This window comes from Pleurodeles waltl, chromosome 3_1 (assembly GCF_031143425.1).
Source record: "Pleurodeles waltl isolate 20211129_DDA chromosome 3_1, aPleWal1.hap1.20221129, whole genome shotgun sequence".
Classification (NCBI taxonomy): Eukaryota; Metazoa; Chordata; class Amphibia; order Caudata; family Salamandridae; genus Pleurodeles; species Pleurodeles waltl.
Window position 1 is genome coordinate 1,350,815,464 of NC_090440.1, and position 19,859 is coordinate 1,350,835,322.

The 19,859-nt window shown below is 47.4% G+C and overlaps 1 protein-coding gene across 2 annotated transcripts in view; it reads right to left on the bottom strand.

The window, feature by feature from the left end:
- The window catches only part of C1QTNF5 (C1q and TNF related 5), a 77,747-nt gene that overhangs the window by 47,398 nt on the left and 10,490 nt on the right, over window positions 1–19,859 (bottom strand). For both annotated transcript variants that reach the window (XM_069224845.1, XM_069224846.1), the window contains exon 2: window positions 3,099–3,328. In XM_069224845.1, coding sequence (XP_069080946.1) covers window positions 3,099–3,328 — 230 coding nt within the window. The remainder of the gene's footprint in view (window positions 1–3,098; window positions 3,329–19,859) is intronic.

A 19,859-nucleotide genomic window follows, 5' to 3' on the forward strand; every position in this document is an offset into this window, starting at 1 on the left:
GCAAGAAGGGATGCTTAATCGAGATTGTGAAGGATACAATTTAAACAAGGGATGGTAAAGGCAACACATCTTGCCTTTGTGACTTTTTGGCTTTGTCAATGCCTTTTCGGCGATGCTGTTCAACATGGCCAAAAATGAAAAAAACAGAAAAAAAAGAATGATAATGCGTCTATATCAATTTGTATGCGCTTGTTTGCATCATTATACATGTGCGTCTATAACATGGTGCAGGTGCCATTTCGAATCAGTAAATAAGAAAATAGGAAAACAAATTAGTGTGAAAGCATTTTTTAAGTCAGAGGGGCGAGCTGCAAGTTGCTGCATCGTCCACCTAAGAAAAAATAAAAAAATAAAAAAATTACTTTGTACACTATACATTGGACAGCAACAGAGGGTTGGGGGGGTAGATCACCTCAGTAAGGGTAGGAGTTTAGTAGGGGAACAAGCAAACGAGAATGAGCTTGTAATCATGAGGGAGATAACAATACAGACCACTGGCAGTGCATATTTGGCAGGGGAACAGTACTCAAGGGAGAGTTCTGGGAAACATATGCATCATGTAAATCAAGATCATGTAAAAAAAAGATAAAGGTAATCCCATAAAAGTTAGCTGTGGAGGAACAGTAGACAACCAGTTAGGAGATGGGAAATGTTGCTTTGCTTCTAGGGGTGGCAAAAACAAGATGGACAAGCTCGGACAAGAAAGCAATTGAGTAAGAACCAAGCAAATGAGAGTGACAATAATGCCAATCAATTGTAAGCAAATTACAGGCTCTAAGCCCGCTGTAAATGCTTGGTAAGCCACACAATAGATCTTTTGCAACCAAAGGGCTAGACCTAAAAAAAGATTTCTCAGCATGAGTGGGTGTTGATGCGCAAAACAAGAGGTCTCCTTGAGCACAAAATGGAGAGTGATATTACCTACAGCCTTTGACACAAACATTGACTCACACTTTCAAATCAAGATCATGTATAGAGGCTCTAATAGGCTCAGGTGAGGTTGTTTTTCTCCATCCATGGAGCCTCTCCCAAAGACTTAGGTAAGCATACACATCAATACCTGTACACCAAAAGGGTTTCTGGTATCTGTCATTGATCCACAAGGATCGGATCCACAGTATATTTTCAGGAAACCCACCTGGTGTAAATTCATATAAGTGGGAAAAATGTTCATAGTCTCTGGTTATCTTAAAAACAGTAATTTGAATGGTGCAGATTCTTACATTAAGATAAATATCATGGAACCTTAGCTCCATAATTATTGGTTATGTGGGCATCCGTATGGTAGGGTTGTTTTGAAATTGTCCTGAATTTTCATTTTTATTGGGGCCATGTTAATTGGGACCATATAATAGGAACTAACTCCTTGTTGATGTGCTAAGATCATGTCTCTGTGACAAAGGGCATTTAATCATCCATAGAGCATTGAATGCATTAGGCTTGCGCTATTACTCTTGCCATTTGAAAAATCACCTCTGTGCTGGGCATGCAGACACTCTGTTGAACGGTCCTGCCCATAGTAGACAGGATGAACGTGTTGAGATCTGTTATTGACTCTTGACTACAGTTGTTAAAATTCTAGAAATTTGTTTGCCCTTCTTCTGAGTGTAAATGCCTTCGTCAGCAGGACAACAAGTGCCATTAGACCTTTCTCCCTCTGACCTGATTACCTTCACACTGGGCTCGCCTCTTGATCAGGTTGACACACTCCTCTGATAAGCCATCAACTAAATTACAGTGACTGTTGAGAAGTGCACTGGGGAGTGCTGGAGAAGACATCTTATCTAGACTGAGGCGACAAATGCAGCTGTGGAATGTTGTCAATGTTATGGCAGACTCCAAACTTCCCAGCTATGAAAAAGGGTTGAATTAACCAGTAGGCATTGTTCCATCAAGAGATGTGGCCTCCTGGTACCCAACAACCTCCTCTGCTCTCTGTTAAACCCACTTCTATTACATGAAAACAAAAGTCTAGACCAATGGCGCTTAGTTTACAACAAAAAGTTTCAAAAAGCAGCAACACGGTAATTGGATTTACAAGTAGAAAGAAGCAGTATGCTGTTCTTGCTAGCTTTGCTAAACACTCATCAAATCAGAAGTGGCCTGAACTCAAGTACCAAAGCAGCCAAGTGTGGTCATGTTAACAATTCAAACATTCACTGTTTTAACCAGGATGCTTTGCAGCAACTTCAAACACCTTTTAAACCATGGAAAGTTCTTCCTTTATAAATCAATTTGATTTCCATCCTATCTGTCTTTAGTGTAAACTTTTGAATGCTCAGAAATGCATATCTTTGGGTTCCATTACTCAATTGGCTTGTCTGGTGTCTATCAGTTAGGTTTTTTCATTGGTAGTTGCTTTCTTTGTCTCCTAAGTAAGAAAATGTAAGCTTTTCACAGAGAGGCTCTTACATTATTAGGTCATTTATAACTCAGTAAGTGCAAGTGGGCATTAAGTAAGGGCAATAAAAGCTTAAAGGCCGCAGACTGTGCATTTACCCACGAGGTGAAATAGTATTTCAAGGATCATGTCTCTAAAAGGTTCAACTTTCCTTTTAGAGTGGTCTCATGTTGTACACTCTCCAGCAGGACACATCTTTTGGAGGCTTAGATCTGAGCAGGGAAAAGTACGTCTAGATCAGGGTAGGTCCGACAAGGGTGAAAAATGCTATATTTTGAAGGTTTTCCTCTTACTATATACATGAATACCATTCATATGCTTTATATACAAATGCAATTTCTGTCAATATCCTGAAAATATGGATTCAATCCAGCTCCCCTGGACCTGTTGTTTGACACCCCTATCCTACACCTTCAGACACCTCCAGCTCCATGCAGAGCTAAGTTCAGGACAGAGAGCACGCGATGCCTCCAAGTTGAGGACATGCTGGTGGTTACATGCCATGTTCATATGCTAAATCTGGGTTGACAGTTTGTTCATGGGAAAGTACCATAACAACCATGGTTCACTCTTGCACAAGGAGTACAGAGAGGTCTCCACGCTAGGCATGATCTGCCACTCTAGATATATAATATACCTTCTTCAACCTCATGCTGAACATTTCCTGACACTGAAAAAAGTGGAGACCTGTGCTTACCTGGCTCCCCGACATCGCCCTTAGCCCCTTGGAGCCCAGGTGCAGCATCACGTCCATCTCGTCCATCTCTTCCTGGGAGCCCTGGACTGCCATGAGAACCTGGGATTCCGGGAAAACCTGGCTGCCCAGAGCAGGGAACCGAGATCTTATTGTCTTCTACCGGAAGGCTGCATGGGGTCAACACTACCAAGAGGAGGATGGTGAGCAGATTCATTCTTATCCCAGCTGGTCTGCGGAGAAGAAAGGTCAGAGGTCAGCATGAGGTTCAGAAGGGATTCTACATACCTGGAGTTGTTATGTAGTGAGGGGCCTCTGCTTCCATGGCGTACAAGTAGAATTTAAGTTACAAACAAGCAGAGTGAATAGGGGGTGGATGTAGAGTAAATGTAGTGTGCAAATGGAATGAATAGAGTGTTACCGTGTAGTAAATATAATGTACAGGTTGCATGAATGTCTGGTGAAGGTAGAATGAATGTGTTGCACAGGTAAGGTAGAAGTACTGTGCAAGAGTTGTGAATATGGGGTGCAGATGGGGTACATTGCTGATGCACATGGAGTGAACTTTGGGTGTACCAATATGCTAGACCAGGGCCACCACAATAATAAGATAGCACAGCTGCTTTGTCTTTCATGTAATTATGGATTTGCTACATTTGTCACATAATCCACCATCTGCTGAATGATTTTTTAATTTTAACAAAAAATTTTTTTCGAGCTAGAGCGGTTCAAACATTAATCAAAATGCAGCAACGTGTGTTGCTGTGCAGTGATAAGTCCTTTACAAAGGTTGACTGGTCACCTTTTTGGTTCTTATTGCAATATTTATGTATATTATACCGGTACCAATGAGGTGCAACCTATGCCAAGACAGTGGTAACAACTGGAAAATGTCAAAATAATGAATTAATGCTATCACAAAATGTGCCGCATTGTGCCACATCATTTGTCTCTTCTTGCCACCTAATTAGGTCACCCCTGCCACATAATTTGGCCCTCCCCTTCTACTTTAAACCATTGGTCCTGGCTATGATCCTCTAATTGCTGAGTTCTGAGCCTATTTTCTTATTATTTGAGGTACTTCACACTTAAGTCTTCATAACTTATTTTTTCACAAAATGTTTCCATGCTAAATTTGCATCCTCTTCCCACCGCATATTGAGGATTGTAACAGAACCCAAACTTAGAGGAGTTTCCAGGAGAGAAATGAGAAAAGAACTGAAATATAGCAATTTTGCTTTCTGGAAAAAAACTGGAAAAAGTGCACTGCAAGAAAGTGTATTTTCATTGCATCAAAAAAAAGGTTTGCTATGCTAACATCACCATCTCAGCTTTCGGAAACCAGCAGAGTTGTAGAAAACCATATTTATCACAGTGTTTGCATTTTTTATCAGTGGGTGGCTATTTTTCCTAATTTTGTGGTTTCTACCTACTGGACGTTTGTGTTGGAAATGGGTATAAATCCTATGGATCAACACAAAAAGCTATATATTTCTGAAAATTAGGCAAAATTCTGAATTTAGAATTGGTAACTTGTGTAGATAGCTCATGGTTTTTCCACAAAAACTGATAATTGAAATAGAAAATCATGAAAATAAGTCAGAAAAATTGAAATAGGTTACACATTTTTATTTGTAATTTTTCCCTTAGTGACTGATTTAGAAAAGTAAAACACACCATTATGTCTCTCAGAATATTGTGGGTGCAAGTGTTTGTTAGTTGTCCAAAAACATGCGATATCTAGATCTAATAAATGAGCGACATTGTGTTCCGACTGTGATTCAATTCATATGATAAAATCTAATGAATCAAACGTTGCATTAAAGAAACCTATCTGATTTTAAAAGTGCTCAAGAGACTGCTATTAGGCTTAACAGATAGCTGTGCAACTCCGAATTTGGTGGTACCCATGCTTTCATGTGATTCAGATATCTTTTTGCAAATGGATTCCTTCTTGCACACTGGCTTGCATTTAGAAGCCAATAATAGACAGAAATTCAATCAATAATAATAACAAATGTTATAATATTCTTTGTGCCCACATTTCTCCCTTTAAAAAAGTGGTACCCCTCTTTTGTGGATCGGCCAGTGGAAGTTTTGCATGAAAAAGTACCTATTTCGACGTTGAGAGAAGGAGTGTTATTCGAGCCTGAGCTCATCTCTCACCCAGGAACCCTACTAAAACCAAAGTGTAAGGAAATGCCTCTTTTTGCATGATGATCCCGAAGTTTTGGAATGGTGCCTCTGTTTTTTTTACTCTGAGAATGCACTGAGGCCTGCTAACCAGACACAGTGTTCTAACCCTGGTGTTCTAATGTTGGGTTGGCTTTTAGCCAATTGGCATAGGATAACTTGCTTATAGGACCCTGTAAGTTAAAGTGTCCCCAGGGGCTGCAGCACTTATTGCTAATACAGACAGGTAGGGCAGTTCTAAACAACTAACTTTACTTTGGCATTTGAATTAAAGATAAAGTACAGACCTCCCTCTTCAATATATATGTCACCCCTACAGCAGACCTATTGAGTTCTAAGGCAAGATGCTGTGCATTAAAAAGCAGGACATGTATTTTTATATGTCCCAGCATCCAAAACCCCAATTGTCGTTTTTGTTGTGGAAAGGCTCCTAGTCCCATTGATAAGTACAGGGTTACACACTGACAACTCAGCTGTGCTAACTTCTGAATGAGACACTAAAGTTGGTACTTCAAGGTATCACAATAATCATTACATTAAACACTACTTGATAACCAAGCTGAGTTTAATGTAACTTTTAAGTAAAAGGCAACTTTAGAAAAGTTGCCCACATTTTCCAGAGGCCATTCGCAGATGTTAGCCACAAGACAGCCTTACAGTGGGAATGAGTCCCAGGAAATGGACCCATACAGGCCTGCTATTGAAGGATGTGTTACCTCTCCCTGTCCATGGCAGAAAGCCACACAGTGTGAACCCTGAAAGCAAACTTCAAAAGGGAAGCCACCTTTGAAGGGCAAATGGTGACACACACCAGGAGGGCTACTCTTTTGTCCTCATAGACAGATTGGCATCGGGGGAAGAGAGGGGAAAACTGTTGCCAAACAGTTTTTGCATGGTTGTGTGGCCTTCAGGTAGCAACACCTCTAGAGTTGGGCTACCAAGTTTCACATACCGAGAGAGTGGTCCTGCCATCTTGGGAGTGGGCAATCTGTTGAATTCTGGGATAGCTAGATGCCACACATTGCAGGAGGACATCATCCAGCGGAAGAGGACCTGGTAGTCCATTGACTAGTAACCACCAAATCACCCGAGGGCACTTTCTGTGCCCAAATATGGCACCCCTGATAACCAGACCTCAGATCATGGCTGTACTGGAAAGAGAACCACAGAAAGACAATCATGCTGTTTCCTGGACTTTACAAGAGAGGCTGCACCAAAGGCTGGACTGCACCTGCTGATCTTTGGGCTAACAAAAGGAAGACTGTGCCTATGGAGCTGGCTCAAGGAAAAGTCACTCCTGAGCCCCAGACAGAAAAAGTGAGCTCCAAGAGTCATTTAACTTCTTCCAGTTACAGCACCAGGCCACAAAAGCTAAAGAAGACCACCCTAGAAAGTATGTAGCCACATTGCTTGATTTCCAGTGACTGCTTATGTGCAGCCTGAGAGACCGAGTCCTGATGCCCAAAATTAGCATCAGAGTCTGTTGGACACAGGAGAATTATCGGGGTGCAGTTTGGTCACTCAAGGAGGACACTAGACCCCACCAAACTGAAACACTGGTTTTATTGTGACGGGAGACAGTAGTTCAGTGGCAACTGGACTTTCACTGAACTCACCAGGACTTTAAGGGACATTGATCCCTGTGGCCAAAGTTGCCCCTCCAACAAAGTGGACCAAGGAGTAGCCCCAGAAAGGCACTTGTCATCCTTAGCATCCAGTATTCTTTGCACAAGGACCACTACATTGAAGACTATGGCCCTCATTATGACATTGGTGGTAAATCCCACTTACCTCCATGCTGACTGCCGCCAACATACCGCGGCGGCAGTGGATGTCTGCTAACCATATTATGACACACACACACCAATCCGTCACTATTCAGAAACACACACAAATGCGCCAGCCCAAAGGTCAGTGTTAAACTGGCAGTAGCAAAACCCACACTGTTACGCCAACAGAACAACACCCACAACATTATGACCCACAAATTACCACAGCGGACATTCAATGGCTGTAAACCATTGGCAGTACATACCGCTGTGCTCAAAATACACACACAAAAACTAAAACAGCACCGCACTGGACAATTTAAATAACACACACCTGACACTCATACACACACCACACCCACACACCCACACCACTATAAAACACCCACCCACATTACCCACAATCCTGTACGACAACAAATAATTGCCAGCAGAGAGAGACAGTGAGAGCACCCACACAACCAGAGCCACATACCACCATCACCTATACATCACCAACGCACCTTACATCACACACCCAAACACATCACCCTACACATCCTCACCCACACCACTCACACTACACCCATGGTACCACAACGACACCCCAGATTGTCTGAGGAGGACCTAAGGGTCAAGGTGGAGGAAATCATTCAGGTAGAGCCACAGCTATTTGCATCACAGGTGCAGCAGATATTCATTGCTAGGAAGATGGAGCTATGGCGGAGAATCGTGGAGAGGGTCAACGCCGTAGGACAGCACCCAAGAACAAGGGATGACATCAGGAAGAGGTGGAACGGCCTACGGGGGAAAGGTACATTCCATTACAGCAAGACACCAACTCGCTGTACAGAGGACTGGCTGTGGACCACCACCTCCTCCCCCACAACTAATAACATGGGAGGAGCAAGTCTTGGCAATCATGCATCCTGAGGGCCTGGCAGGAGTAGTAGGAGGACTGGACTCTGGTAAGTCAACTCTCTATTACTATCACCCCCCTACCTGCATGCCATCACATACCCCCACCCTCACTCCCATCTCCACACCACCTCACACACACCCCACCATCACAACCCACTCATCCCAATGCAAAGCCTTACCAATGCATGGACACCATTCACAGACCTGCATGTGCACCTATCACTACAGCATGCACACCAGAGACAATCACCTAGCCCACCAAATAACAACTCACACAAGGCAAAGCTGCCTGGGCAATAACAACAATAGAGGGCGACCCATCCATGCACAATATGTCACACACAGAAACAATAACACTGCATTTCATCCCCATAGGTACCCCAGCCAATGTCACCGGAGAAGAGGTGCAAGCAACATCCAGTCCCCCCCCCCCAGAAGAGGCCCACAGTGATGACAGCAGCTCTGGTTGCCTGGATCTGGATGACCAACCTGGCCCATCAGGGACCACTGGACAGTCAATTACCCAGGCACAGTCACACACCACCACAGAGCCTCCCCCTCAGGAAACACCACCACAGCACCCACCCAGCAGGCCCATACCTCTGTCCCCAGGACACGTCAATCAGCAGTGTGTCCACCACTACAGGGACCCCAGGGCACACCACAAACACAGGACAATCAGGGACCTAGGGTCAGTGGCAGTGGGCACACGGATCAGGGGTCAGAGGCACAGGACAACAGGGAAGCTGGGAGGACTGCTGTGTGCCAGGGGGAGGACAGGCCCAGGGAACTGACTCTCTAGGAGGCACTCACTGTGATCCTGGGAGCATACCAACATTCCTTGGGATACGCTGGCCAGGTCCTAGACAAGATGCAGGAGAACATGCGGCTGCAGGAGGGACAGTACCTGGGGATCATGGATGACTTGAAGGCCATTAACACCACCCTGGTCGCCATTGCAGGGGTGCTGGCAGACATGGCCAACAGTAAGAGGGAGGCAGTGGCACAACAGCGGACTCAGACTACTGAACAGCCTTCCACCTCCGCTGCCGCTAGCGGACAGGAGGGCCTGACAAAGGACCAACAGGCCACCAACACCCCTCCCCCTGCAGAAGGAGAACCACCCCGCAAACGTTCCCTGTAATCCAGGCAGAAGCCAGAGACTATTGCTAAGACCCCCGCCAGAAAATAAGACTCTCCTGATTGTCACTCTTATGTCCCTCTCTGTCACCATGTCCACCATGAACTGCAATTGCTCCCCTTCCTATGCCCCCTTGGACAGTGCACCTGTGCTACCAATAGACTGGACTCTAACTTGGAATTTCCTCCATCGACCCCCATCCCATTGCACTTCCCCCTTTTCGTCAGAGCACTGCAATAAACCCACTTTGAAAAAATACAAGTATGGAGTATGTCAAATGATTTAAAAATGTATGGCTAACAAGGTTCAAACATTGCAATTCAACTGTACAGTAATGTTTACATAGGAAATACCTGTAGTTGGCTGCACTGAACACACCAGGAGCAATAGTGGGGAATCAACATCTGCAAAAAGAGATGCCAATGGGTACAGTGAGTGGGCATAGAAGTAGGAATTTACAGCCTGGCTGTGACAATGTCACACACCAAACTGTCAATGAAAAGTGAAATAACACTGTCTTACCTGTGGTTCATTGGAAGTATTGACGAATGACTGCACTTCTGTTGTCCTTATCCTCATCCTCTGCCTCCTCATCTTCACTGTCCACAGGGTCCACTGCTGCCACACGGCCATCTCTAGCCTCCTCCTCTTGCAGAAAATGCACATGGCATCGCAAGGCAAGGTTGTGCAACATACAGCATGCCACGATGATCTGGCAGACCTTCTTGGGTGAGCAGCAGAGGGATCCACCTGTTAGATGGAGGCAACGAAACCTGGCCTTCAAGAGGCCAAAGGTCCTTTCTATTATCTTTCTTGTTCGCCCATCAGCCTCATTGTAACGTTCTTCTGCCCTTGTCCTGGGATTCTTCACAGGGGTCAGTAGCCATGAGAGGTTGGGGTAACCAGAGTCACCTGCAAATATCGAGGGACAACTGTAAGCCTTACACTATCCTATATGGCCCACACATACACCAACATGCACTGAGTGGGAACTCGGGCTCACCTATTAGTCACACTCTGTCCTCTGGAGTTGGCCCATCACATTTGGGATGCTGCTATTCAGCAGGATAAAAGCATCATGCACTGATCCTGGATACTTAGCATTGACATGGGAGATGTACTGGTCCGCCAAACACACCATCTGCACATTCATAGAGTGATAACTTTTTTGATTTCTGAAAACCTGTGCATTTCGCCGGCGGGGGGGGGACAAATGCAATATGTGTCCCATCAATCATCAACCGCACCAATGATGTTGGGGATATGTCCCATTGCATAGAGGTCAGCCTTCACTGTGGCCAAATCCTCCACCTGGGGGAAAACGATGTAGCTGCACGTGTGTTTGATGAGGGCAGACAACACTCTGGTCAGCACTATTGAGAACATTGGCTGTGACATTGCTGCTGCCAAGCCCACTGTCACTTGGAAAGAACCAGTTGCCAAGAAATGGAGCACAGATAGAACTTGCACAAGAGGGGGGATCCCACTGGGGTGACGGATAGCAGATATCAGGTCAGGCTCCAATTGGGCACACAGCTCTGTGATTGTGGCCCTGTCAAGTCTATAGGTGAGGATAATGTGCCTGTACTCCATTGTTGCAAAGTCCACCGGGGGTCTGTCCACGGGGGATGTCCCCATCTCCTATTCAGCCTCTGCGGTTGCATTCTATGGGGAAAAAAGTGAGCAGCTGGTCATTATCTGTACATTGTAACCACTACAGTTCAATGCATATTGTGATTTGTACAATGTTATGGTGGCATATGTCCAGAATGTGAAAATGTGAACTGTGACGCAGTTAGGATCCATGGCCTGCCCCCCCAGTGAAATGGCGTCTGCCTGTCCAGTGTGGAGGGACAGGTGGAAGTGAGGTAATTCTGCTGACGTTGTGCGCCGTTGCGGGAGGTGGTCGAGAACCGCTGTGCAACTCCTCATTGGTTATCATTGGGCCCTATGGGTTACAGTGGCCAATGGTGATGTACGCCGGTGGTGACAGTACGCACCGCCACGGACGTGACCACCATTTTCTATCTGTTCACATTGCATGTGCTGCTGTGACCTGTGTCTGGAACCTACCAGGGCTAGTGTGACTGGGGAAAGGGCCCTAGCCTTCACCTCAGAAGAGTTGGAGCGATTGGTGGATGGGGTTCTACCCCAGTACCGACTGCTGTATGGGCCTCCAGACCAACAGGTGAGTACACTGTGAGCACGATGCATGGGGAATGAATTTGTAAAGTGCTGTGTGTGCAGGGCTCGTGTGGGTGGGGGTGGATGTCCCCTGGGCAGCGTGCAGCATGTATGCAGGGCCATGTCTGTGCTAATGGGGATGGGAAGGGCCATGGTGGGCCATGAGTGTAACAGGCAGTACAGTTTGACTAATACCTTTCCCTGTGTGTATTTCTCTGCAGGTCAGCGCGCATCAAAAGAAGGGTATATGGCGTGCCATCGCCAAGGACGTGGGGACCCTGGAGGTCTACGGCAGGTGGAGCACCCACTGTCAGAAATGGTGGGATGACCTGAGACACTGGGCACGGAAGACGGCGGAGGCCCAGCTGGGGATGGTCTCCTAATGAGGGTGGGCATCTCCTTCGCCCCAGGCACCTCAGGCCCTGCCCCAGTTAGCCCTGCTGCCCTGAGTGAGGAGGCTATTGACCTCCTGCGATCCATCTCTGTTGGGCAGGCAACCATTGTGAACACCATCCAGGGGCTGGCAGCCCAAATTCAACAGCCCAATGCATTTCTGGAGGGCATTCACACTTGCTTGGCGGCCCAACAAAGATCAATCCACGCTCTGGCCTCCTCTCTGATGGCAGCCATTGTCCCTGTTTCCACCCTCCAACTTCCTCTACCCAATCCCATTCCCCTCAACCCCAACCTATCCCAAGCACACAGGCAGACGAGCATGCACACAGGACAACACCCAAGAGTGGACATGGCAAACACAAGCACCACACTTCACCCCACAGGCACTCACACAAACACCATCCAGATGCAGACATACCAACATCCACTGCCTCCACTGTGGCCCCCTCCTCCTCCTCCACCTCCTTCCCAGTTGCGTCGACACTCACACCTGCATGCACTACATCATCATCTACTACCCCGATCACCAGCACACCTATCAGATCACACACCTCACTGGCAGTCACCACCCCCACATCCATGCACACGTCCCCTGTGTCCTCTCCCACTGTGTCTGTGCCCCTTCTCCCAAAGTACACAAATGCAAGCACTCAGACACCCAACAGCCATCCACCTCACAACAGCATCCAGCCCATGCACCTGCACACAAACACAGCAGACTGATACCTCCTACAACCACTCCCTCTTCCTCCACTCCCAAACCTTCTCCCTCTTCCCACCCCAATGTCCCTAAGAAGCTTTTCCTCTCCAACATTGACCTCTTCCCTACCCACCCCTTCACGTCAGGCAAGGGTGGTCAAAGCTCAGGCAAGCACCTCAGCCACCCAGTCCATGGGCACAGTAGTATCCTCCAGGTGAGAAAGGATCCCAGCCACAAGCCAGCCATACAGAAAGGGTGCGTGCCCCAAGTGCTGCAAGAAGGAAGTGCAAGGAGCCTGCCCCAAGTGCTGCAGGAAGGAAGGGCAAGGAGCCTGGCCCAAGTGCTGCAGAAAGGAAGGGCAAGGAGCCTGCCCCAAGTAATGCAGGAAGGAAGGGCAAGGCGCCAGCCTCAAGTGCTGCAGGAAGGAAGGGCAAGGAGCCAGCCCCAAGTGCTGCAGGAAAGAAGGGCAAGGAGCAAGCCCCAAGTGCTGCAGGAAGGAAGGGCAAGGAGCAAGCCCCAAGTGCTGCAGGAAGGAAGGGCAAGGAGCCAGCCCCAAGTGCTGCAGGAAGGAAGGGCAAGGGGCCAGCACCAGCAGACAGTAAGGTCAAGGGGCCTGGTGCTGGGACTCAGTCGGAGACTCCGCCACCAGCTCCGCCAGCAGCACTGCCACCAGTACCACCACCAGCACCATTGGGCTTCTGTCCGAGGCTGCAGGGGATGGGCTGGAGCCTCCCCTGACCACTACCAGCAGCAGCACCACCACCAGCACCAGTGGCCAGCAGTCCGAGGCTGCAGGGGATGGGCTGGAGCTTCCCCCCACCACTACCAGCAGCAGCAGCCCCACTGCCACCACTGAACGCTGTCACCGCCGGAGCACATTCTGTAGAACTGCGTCCATGGGCTGTTGTGCGGCCTGCCCCCTGCAAATCCAGTGGGTATGACACCCACCTGAGAGACTGTGACTTTGCACTCCCCAAGATCTGCATCACAGGGCACACTGCCCCCTCCAGAACCAGTGGAGTTGCCTTCCACTCACCACATCCTCCCCAGGATGAAGATCACAGGGCACAATGCCCCCTCCAGAACCAGTGGAGATGCCATCCACTCACCCCATCCTCCCCAGCATCATGCACAGGGCATGCTGCCCCCTCCAGAGCACGTGGGTGTGTCACTCACCTGAGAGACTGTGGCCTTGCACTCCCCAGGAACAAGCACAGGGCATGTTGCCCCCTCCAGAGCATGTGGGCAAGTCACCCACCCAAGAGACTGTGGCCTTGCACTCTCCAGGACCAAGCACAGGGCATGTTGCCCCATCCAGAGCATGTGGGCAAGTCACCCACTCGAGAGACTGTGGCCTTGCACTCCCCAGGACCAAGCACAGGGCATGTTGCTCCCTCCAGAGCATGTGGGCAAGTCACCCACTCAAGAGACTGTGGCCTTGCACTCCCCAGGACAGAGTAATGGGCATGTTGCCCCCTCCAGGACAGTGGCATTGTACCATCTGCCAGCTAAGGTGCCCCACGTTCCCCATCCCCCTGAGGTGCCTGCCTATTTTCGACCTGATCCCCCTGCAGTATTCTCTCCGTGTTGTTGCAGGAGTAAAGTGGGGTCTTGGACTTTGTAATGTGGCACTGTGGCCCACGAACACTGAGGACTGGGCACGTATTTCTACTATTTTATCTTATTACACTCTTTTTAGTCTATTGTAGTTGTCCTTGCATTATTCCTGAGAGGTACGGGGTAAATATGTTATGTTGCTGCATCTGCTTGTGTGTATGGTGTTGGCAGTGGGGTGTTGCGTGTGTGTGTGTGTCACTCTCTTTTTCCTCCCTCCCCTGTGTGCTAGGTGGCTGTACTCACCGTGGTCGTATTTGCCGTTGTTGGTGGTTGTGGTAGAGCAGCACGTAGAAGAGCATTGGGAAGACATGCAACTTCGGCTCCATGTGGCATGGTTGTTTCCTGAGTCTCCACAGGTGAGTCGTTTCCCTTCTGTGCAGTGTTTCCACATGGCTTCTGATGTTGTTGGTTCCAGAAATGCAGTTTTGCGTCAAAACGTATTGTGCCAGCTTGTGTCATTCCAAAGCACCAGTCGGGTGCCAAATTTATGGAACCCCGCAAGCTGGTGCAAAGGTGGGCTAACGTCTGGGAAAATGATGTTAGAAGGGTGGGGGTGGCGGTTTGTGGGAAAGGGGTTTTACTCCAAAAAATTATGCTAGGCTGGTTAGAGGCAAAAAATGCCTCTAACCAGCCTAGCATAATTTCCTGACGCAAAACCATCCATACCACATGACTCCTGAGGTATAAAAGACAGGAGTCCTGCCCACCACCCCAAGGGCCAGCACAGGGGACAAGGGTTCCCTGGGCATGGCCACTACACCCAGTGCCATGTAGGGGGGAATTTCAGGGCCCCCAATGGCACTTAAAAAAGTACTTACCTCTACTTACCCTACTTACCTGGGATGAGGTCCCCCCCATCCTCTGGTGTGTGTGGGTGTGTTCCTGGGGCTTGGGTGGGCACCTGTGTGCTCTTTCCAAGGTATTTGACCAGGGAAATGAGTCCAAAGGTCCCCTAACGCCTGCCCTGACCCAGGCATTAAATAATGGCGCTAAGCAAGCTTAGCGCCATTATTTAGGACTGCCTCCCCCGTGCACCAATTTTGCATGGGAGGATAAATAAGGCGCCAGGGGCTTAGAGTAATTTTTTGGATGGAAACGCCTACCTTGCATCTCATTGAAGCAAGGAGATTTCAAGCACCCACAAATGAAGTTAACTCCTATATTTTGGCGCTAGACGGGTCTAGTGTCAAAATATAAATATGGAGTTAAGTTTGCGCTGAATTTGCGTAAAACAAATTACGCAAATTCAGTGCAAACAGAGTATAAATATATCCCTTAGTACCCCAGCATTATGGCTAAAGTCAAGGAAGCAAAATCATCCCACCAGGGTAAGATTGATTAATATGCCAATGTGGCTGATCCCACCATGAATAATGGTGCGGCTTCCCCGGCGCCAGACAATACGGCACTGCTACATGCCATCAACCACTCAAGGACTGCACTGGAATCAAGAATTAGGAAGGTCCACTTGGAAGTCTCGCACCTAAGACAAGATCTTCACACTGTGGCAGAACACGTCACATTGGCGGAAGAAAAAATAACTGAAGTGGAGGACGCTACCCAAGCTATGACCGTAGACCTGATGGACATTAAGGCTGTCACCAAAGACCTGCTATGGAGAGTCGATTACGCTGAAAATCGGGCAACGCATAACAACCTAAGACTGGTGGGGTTTCCAGAAGGGAGTGAGGGACCGAACATGTCCGACATTTTGAGCAACTGGTTTTCGACCACCTTCCATGCAGCCACCTTCTCTGCCTGCTTTGTCATAGAAGGGGCCCATAGAGTGCTGGCATCCAGGCTACTGCCAGGCACTTCACTTCATGCAATAATAGCTTGAATCCTGAATTTCCAATACTGGGAATCAGTACTCTGGAAAGCATGACGTTGGGCAACATTACGTTTGAATCTTCCCCAATCTGAATATTCCCTGACTATTCCTGCACAGTTCAGAAACAGCGCAGATCTTTTGACACAGTAAAGATGAAGCTCCACACCCTACAAATGCAGTATATGTTACTCCTCCCCGCCAAGCTAAAGTTGCTTTATAAGGGAAAATCCTACTTCTTTACTACAACGGAGGAGGCCTGGACCTGGCTGGAGGAGGGGCCCTAGCTTCCTCCGAAGCAGACCGTCAGTCACAGAAAATATGGCTAAAAAGAATGCTCCCTGGGCTCAGCCAGAACAATGGTCCACCACGTGGAAATGTAGAGAACAAACAGGCAGGCCCGCAAACAGGTTGAATGCAGAACAGGGAGAGGACACAACCCAGAAGCAATCACTGTCAGACTCAGAATGCAACAGGGTGTAGAGGGGAAGCCAGCTCTCCTTGCTTGGGGTAGAAGAGGAGACTGTCCACCGAACTACTTAAAGTGATGAGATCGAGCGAACTCAGAATCCAGTAATGCTGCAGGAAGACAATGATATACTGGTGGACTCTTATGAAAGAGACGCTGATTTGTATAGTCACAGGATGATACGGGCCAATACCCCGGGCGAATTGCTATTGCAATGCAAGAGTGTCTCTAGAGAGGTGGGCAGTGGCGGCCCATCCTTTAGGGCAGAGGGCCACCCCCCCATCCTTTTCCCCCTCATGAAGAGTGTCTGTCAGGCTGAACAAAGGACAGCCTGACAGACACTCTTCATTTTCAGCTCAGACAGCCAGGAATTAGACATGCGTGATTTGTGCAGACTCCTGGCTGCCTGAGCTGAACTTTGCTGGGCTGAGGAGGTCACAGCTTTTATGGGAGTGACCTCCTCTGCTCAGCAAAGGTGCCTCGAGGCCCTCCCCTGGGTGACGAGGCAAGCGTTACCCATTGACTTCGACCTGGGTGCTTCAGGTTTAAGCCCTGAAGCGCCCAGGGTGAGTGTCAATCATTGACACTTTGTCACAGAGTGGGGTGTGGTCAGCAGTCTCACTGACCCCATCCCACTCTGTGACAAGGCTGGGACTGCGGCCTTCCATCATTGGCTGACCTAAGGCCAGCCAATGAGGGAAGGCAGCAGTCCCAACCCTCCTGGGACCTGGAGGCTGAAGGTAAGTGTGTGTGTGTGTGATGTTTTAAATTGAATGTTTGGTGCGCGCGTGCATGTTTGAGTGTTATGAGTGTTGTTAATGGTTGTTCGTGGTGCGTGTCTGTGTGTGAAAGAATGAGTGTGTGTGATCTTTTAAAATGAATGTTTGGTGCATGCATGCATGTTTGAATGTTATAAGTGTTAATGGATGTGCATGAGTGCGTGTGTGAAAGAATGAGTGTGTGTGATGTTTTGAAATGAATGTTTGGTGCGTGCGTGAATGTTTGAATGGTATAAGTGTTGTTAATGGATGTGCGTGCGTGTCTGTGTGTGAAAGAATGAGTGTGTGTGTGTATGTGTCAGTGTGCTTCTCGCCCACCCCCCTCCCTCCTAAAGCTGCCGGCCACCAATGGAGGTGGGTTTACACTTTGCCCTGTAACTTGGACAGTACTAGCAGTGCAGTGTCTGGAGTGAGATAGATGTATGTATGATTTGTCCTACTCCAATACAGAGTAGGACTAATATGCCGAGATACACGCACCAGGTATTTGAAGCTCAGGATTCAACCGGGGACTGAAAGAATTACAGAAAGTCTGTCTACACAAATATGCTCTTGATCAGATATCTACATTTTTTACCTATTCAGAAACAAACTACATATTCTCAAACTTATCAATAGCATTGAGAAAGCCCCAGGTACACAAACCGCTTAAGGGGTGAAACATGTGTCGGCTGTTTCCTTTGAAAACTTTTGTAATAAAAGACCGCTGGTCTTACAAGGCTGTTGTCTCAGAAGATTTTGAAATAAAAAGATGATTGGACTTACTGATATGATTCCGCGCATTGACTTAGTTAACTATATGTGAGGATTGATCCTTGGATCCATGGTGGGTTCACCAATGTCTTTTTCTACTATGATTTGCCATCTGTATGTATGGTTGAATAAGTCTGTGACCATTGTCTTTTTACTATTTAACACTGGATACAGCCCCAAATGAGAGTGACGGGGTGACGATTGCGGAAGGCCTGTTAGTGCTCACCTTTGGGAGTGAATGGGATTTACTGGTGAAGTGGTTGTCCAACACCGGATGGGTGATTACCTCTGTGTCCTGAAGACGAGCTAAATGAGACTGCAAGAGTGATTTTTGTTTGCTCCTTAAAATTTTACTTGCACTTTTGACTACATATAAGTAGTTTGTGATAGGGAGGGCTACAGATTCCTCAAGCCGGACCTGCAACCTGGTTCCCTTGTGTTTTAGAGGGGGTGAAAATGTACGGGGGTGTGGAGGAGGAATGGTGATCGAAGTTGGTTTGTTATGTTTGCATCGACGGGAGGACATGCCTGACACACAGAATGCATTTACCACTGTTATCAGGAGATTCAAACTACAATCTATCAGGCGTAATGCATGTCCATGATTTAGCTTACACACACCGGTCGATTCAAATATGGAATGTAAATGGGCTGGAAAACATTAAGAGAGGCCTAGAAACTGCTATATTAAGGCCCATATTTATACTTTTTTAGCATTTGCGTAGTTTTTTTACGCAAAATCAGTGCAAACTTACAAAATACAACTGTATTTTGTAAGTTTGCGCCGATTTTGCGTCACAAAATGACGCAAATGCGGCGCTAAAAAATTATAAATATGGGCCTAAGTGTCTGAAACCAGATGTTGTCCTACTACAATAGACACATCTTAGGGGAACCCAATGTCACTTCCTGGCCTGGGGGTCATATACTATGTTGCCACATGCAGGATATATGTCAGTATCCAGGGGAGTGGCAATCCTCACCAGAAAATGACCCCCCTTTTCAACTACAAAAATCATGGTTACATTCTTATTGGAAATACGCCACAGTCCTGGGCATTTGGGGAAGATTGAATGTCACCATTGTTAGTGTCTATGCCACCCCCTTGCCTTCAACAATATACTCTATACAAACCCTCTGAAATGCTCTTAGAAACTGAATCTTCTCTACACATCGTCGGGAGACATTTTAAGGATGTGGTCAATCCTGAACTAGATAGATGAGGGATAACGTTGGTCTTGGGAAGAACCACATTCCTGGCACATTTTGTGGATGAACAGGGGCTCACAGACCTATGGTGGCGGCATCACCCACATTAAAGAGACTACTCATACTACTCAGAGACACACAAAGTATTCTCCAGGCTGTACTATGTCTTCACACCACCAGGTGAGGTGGACACGATCCACTGAGATGAATATCTAGCTAGAGACTTATCTGACCATTCTCCGCTATGGATCACAAAAGGGCAGCAGAAACCAATAGGAGACCAATAGGGAGTGTAGACTAAAAGCTTGGGCACTGAGGGATGGAGCTACTTCACGAGAAATCCGTACAGAGTCTGAACTCTACTTCCTAGAGAAAAAAGACTGTTGAATCGGCCACCATACTCGGAAGGCATTTAAGGCAGTAAAGTGAGATAGGGTACAGAATATTATTTACTGCTTCAAGAAAAAGGTGGTTCTTAGAGATATAAAGGAGCTTGAGACATGACTCCTAAAGGCAGAGGCGATAAGCCTACACTCGCCAACCCCCATACCAGTGAGACGGGTTGAAGCCCTGCTGAATATATAGCACTAACCACTGATGAAGCACGCAATCAAATGCTAGCTGAGCAACATTTCCTTTAAGATGTCGGTGACAAAGCTGGGAAATTGCTGGCCTGGCTCAGCCACCAGGAAATGGAGACTTGTTGGGCCTATCAGCTACAGGGTGTAGAAGGTGCTAAGTATAATAAGGAAATAGCTGAGGAATTTGCAACATTTTACGAGACCCTTTATAAAGACAGTCACCTAGCAGATTCTGCCCAGATAGA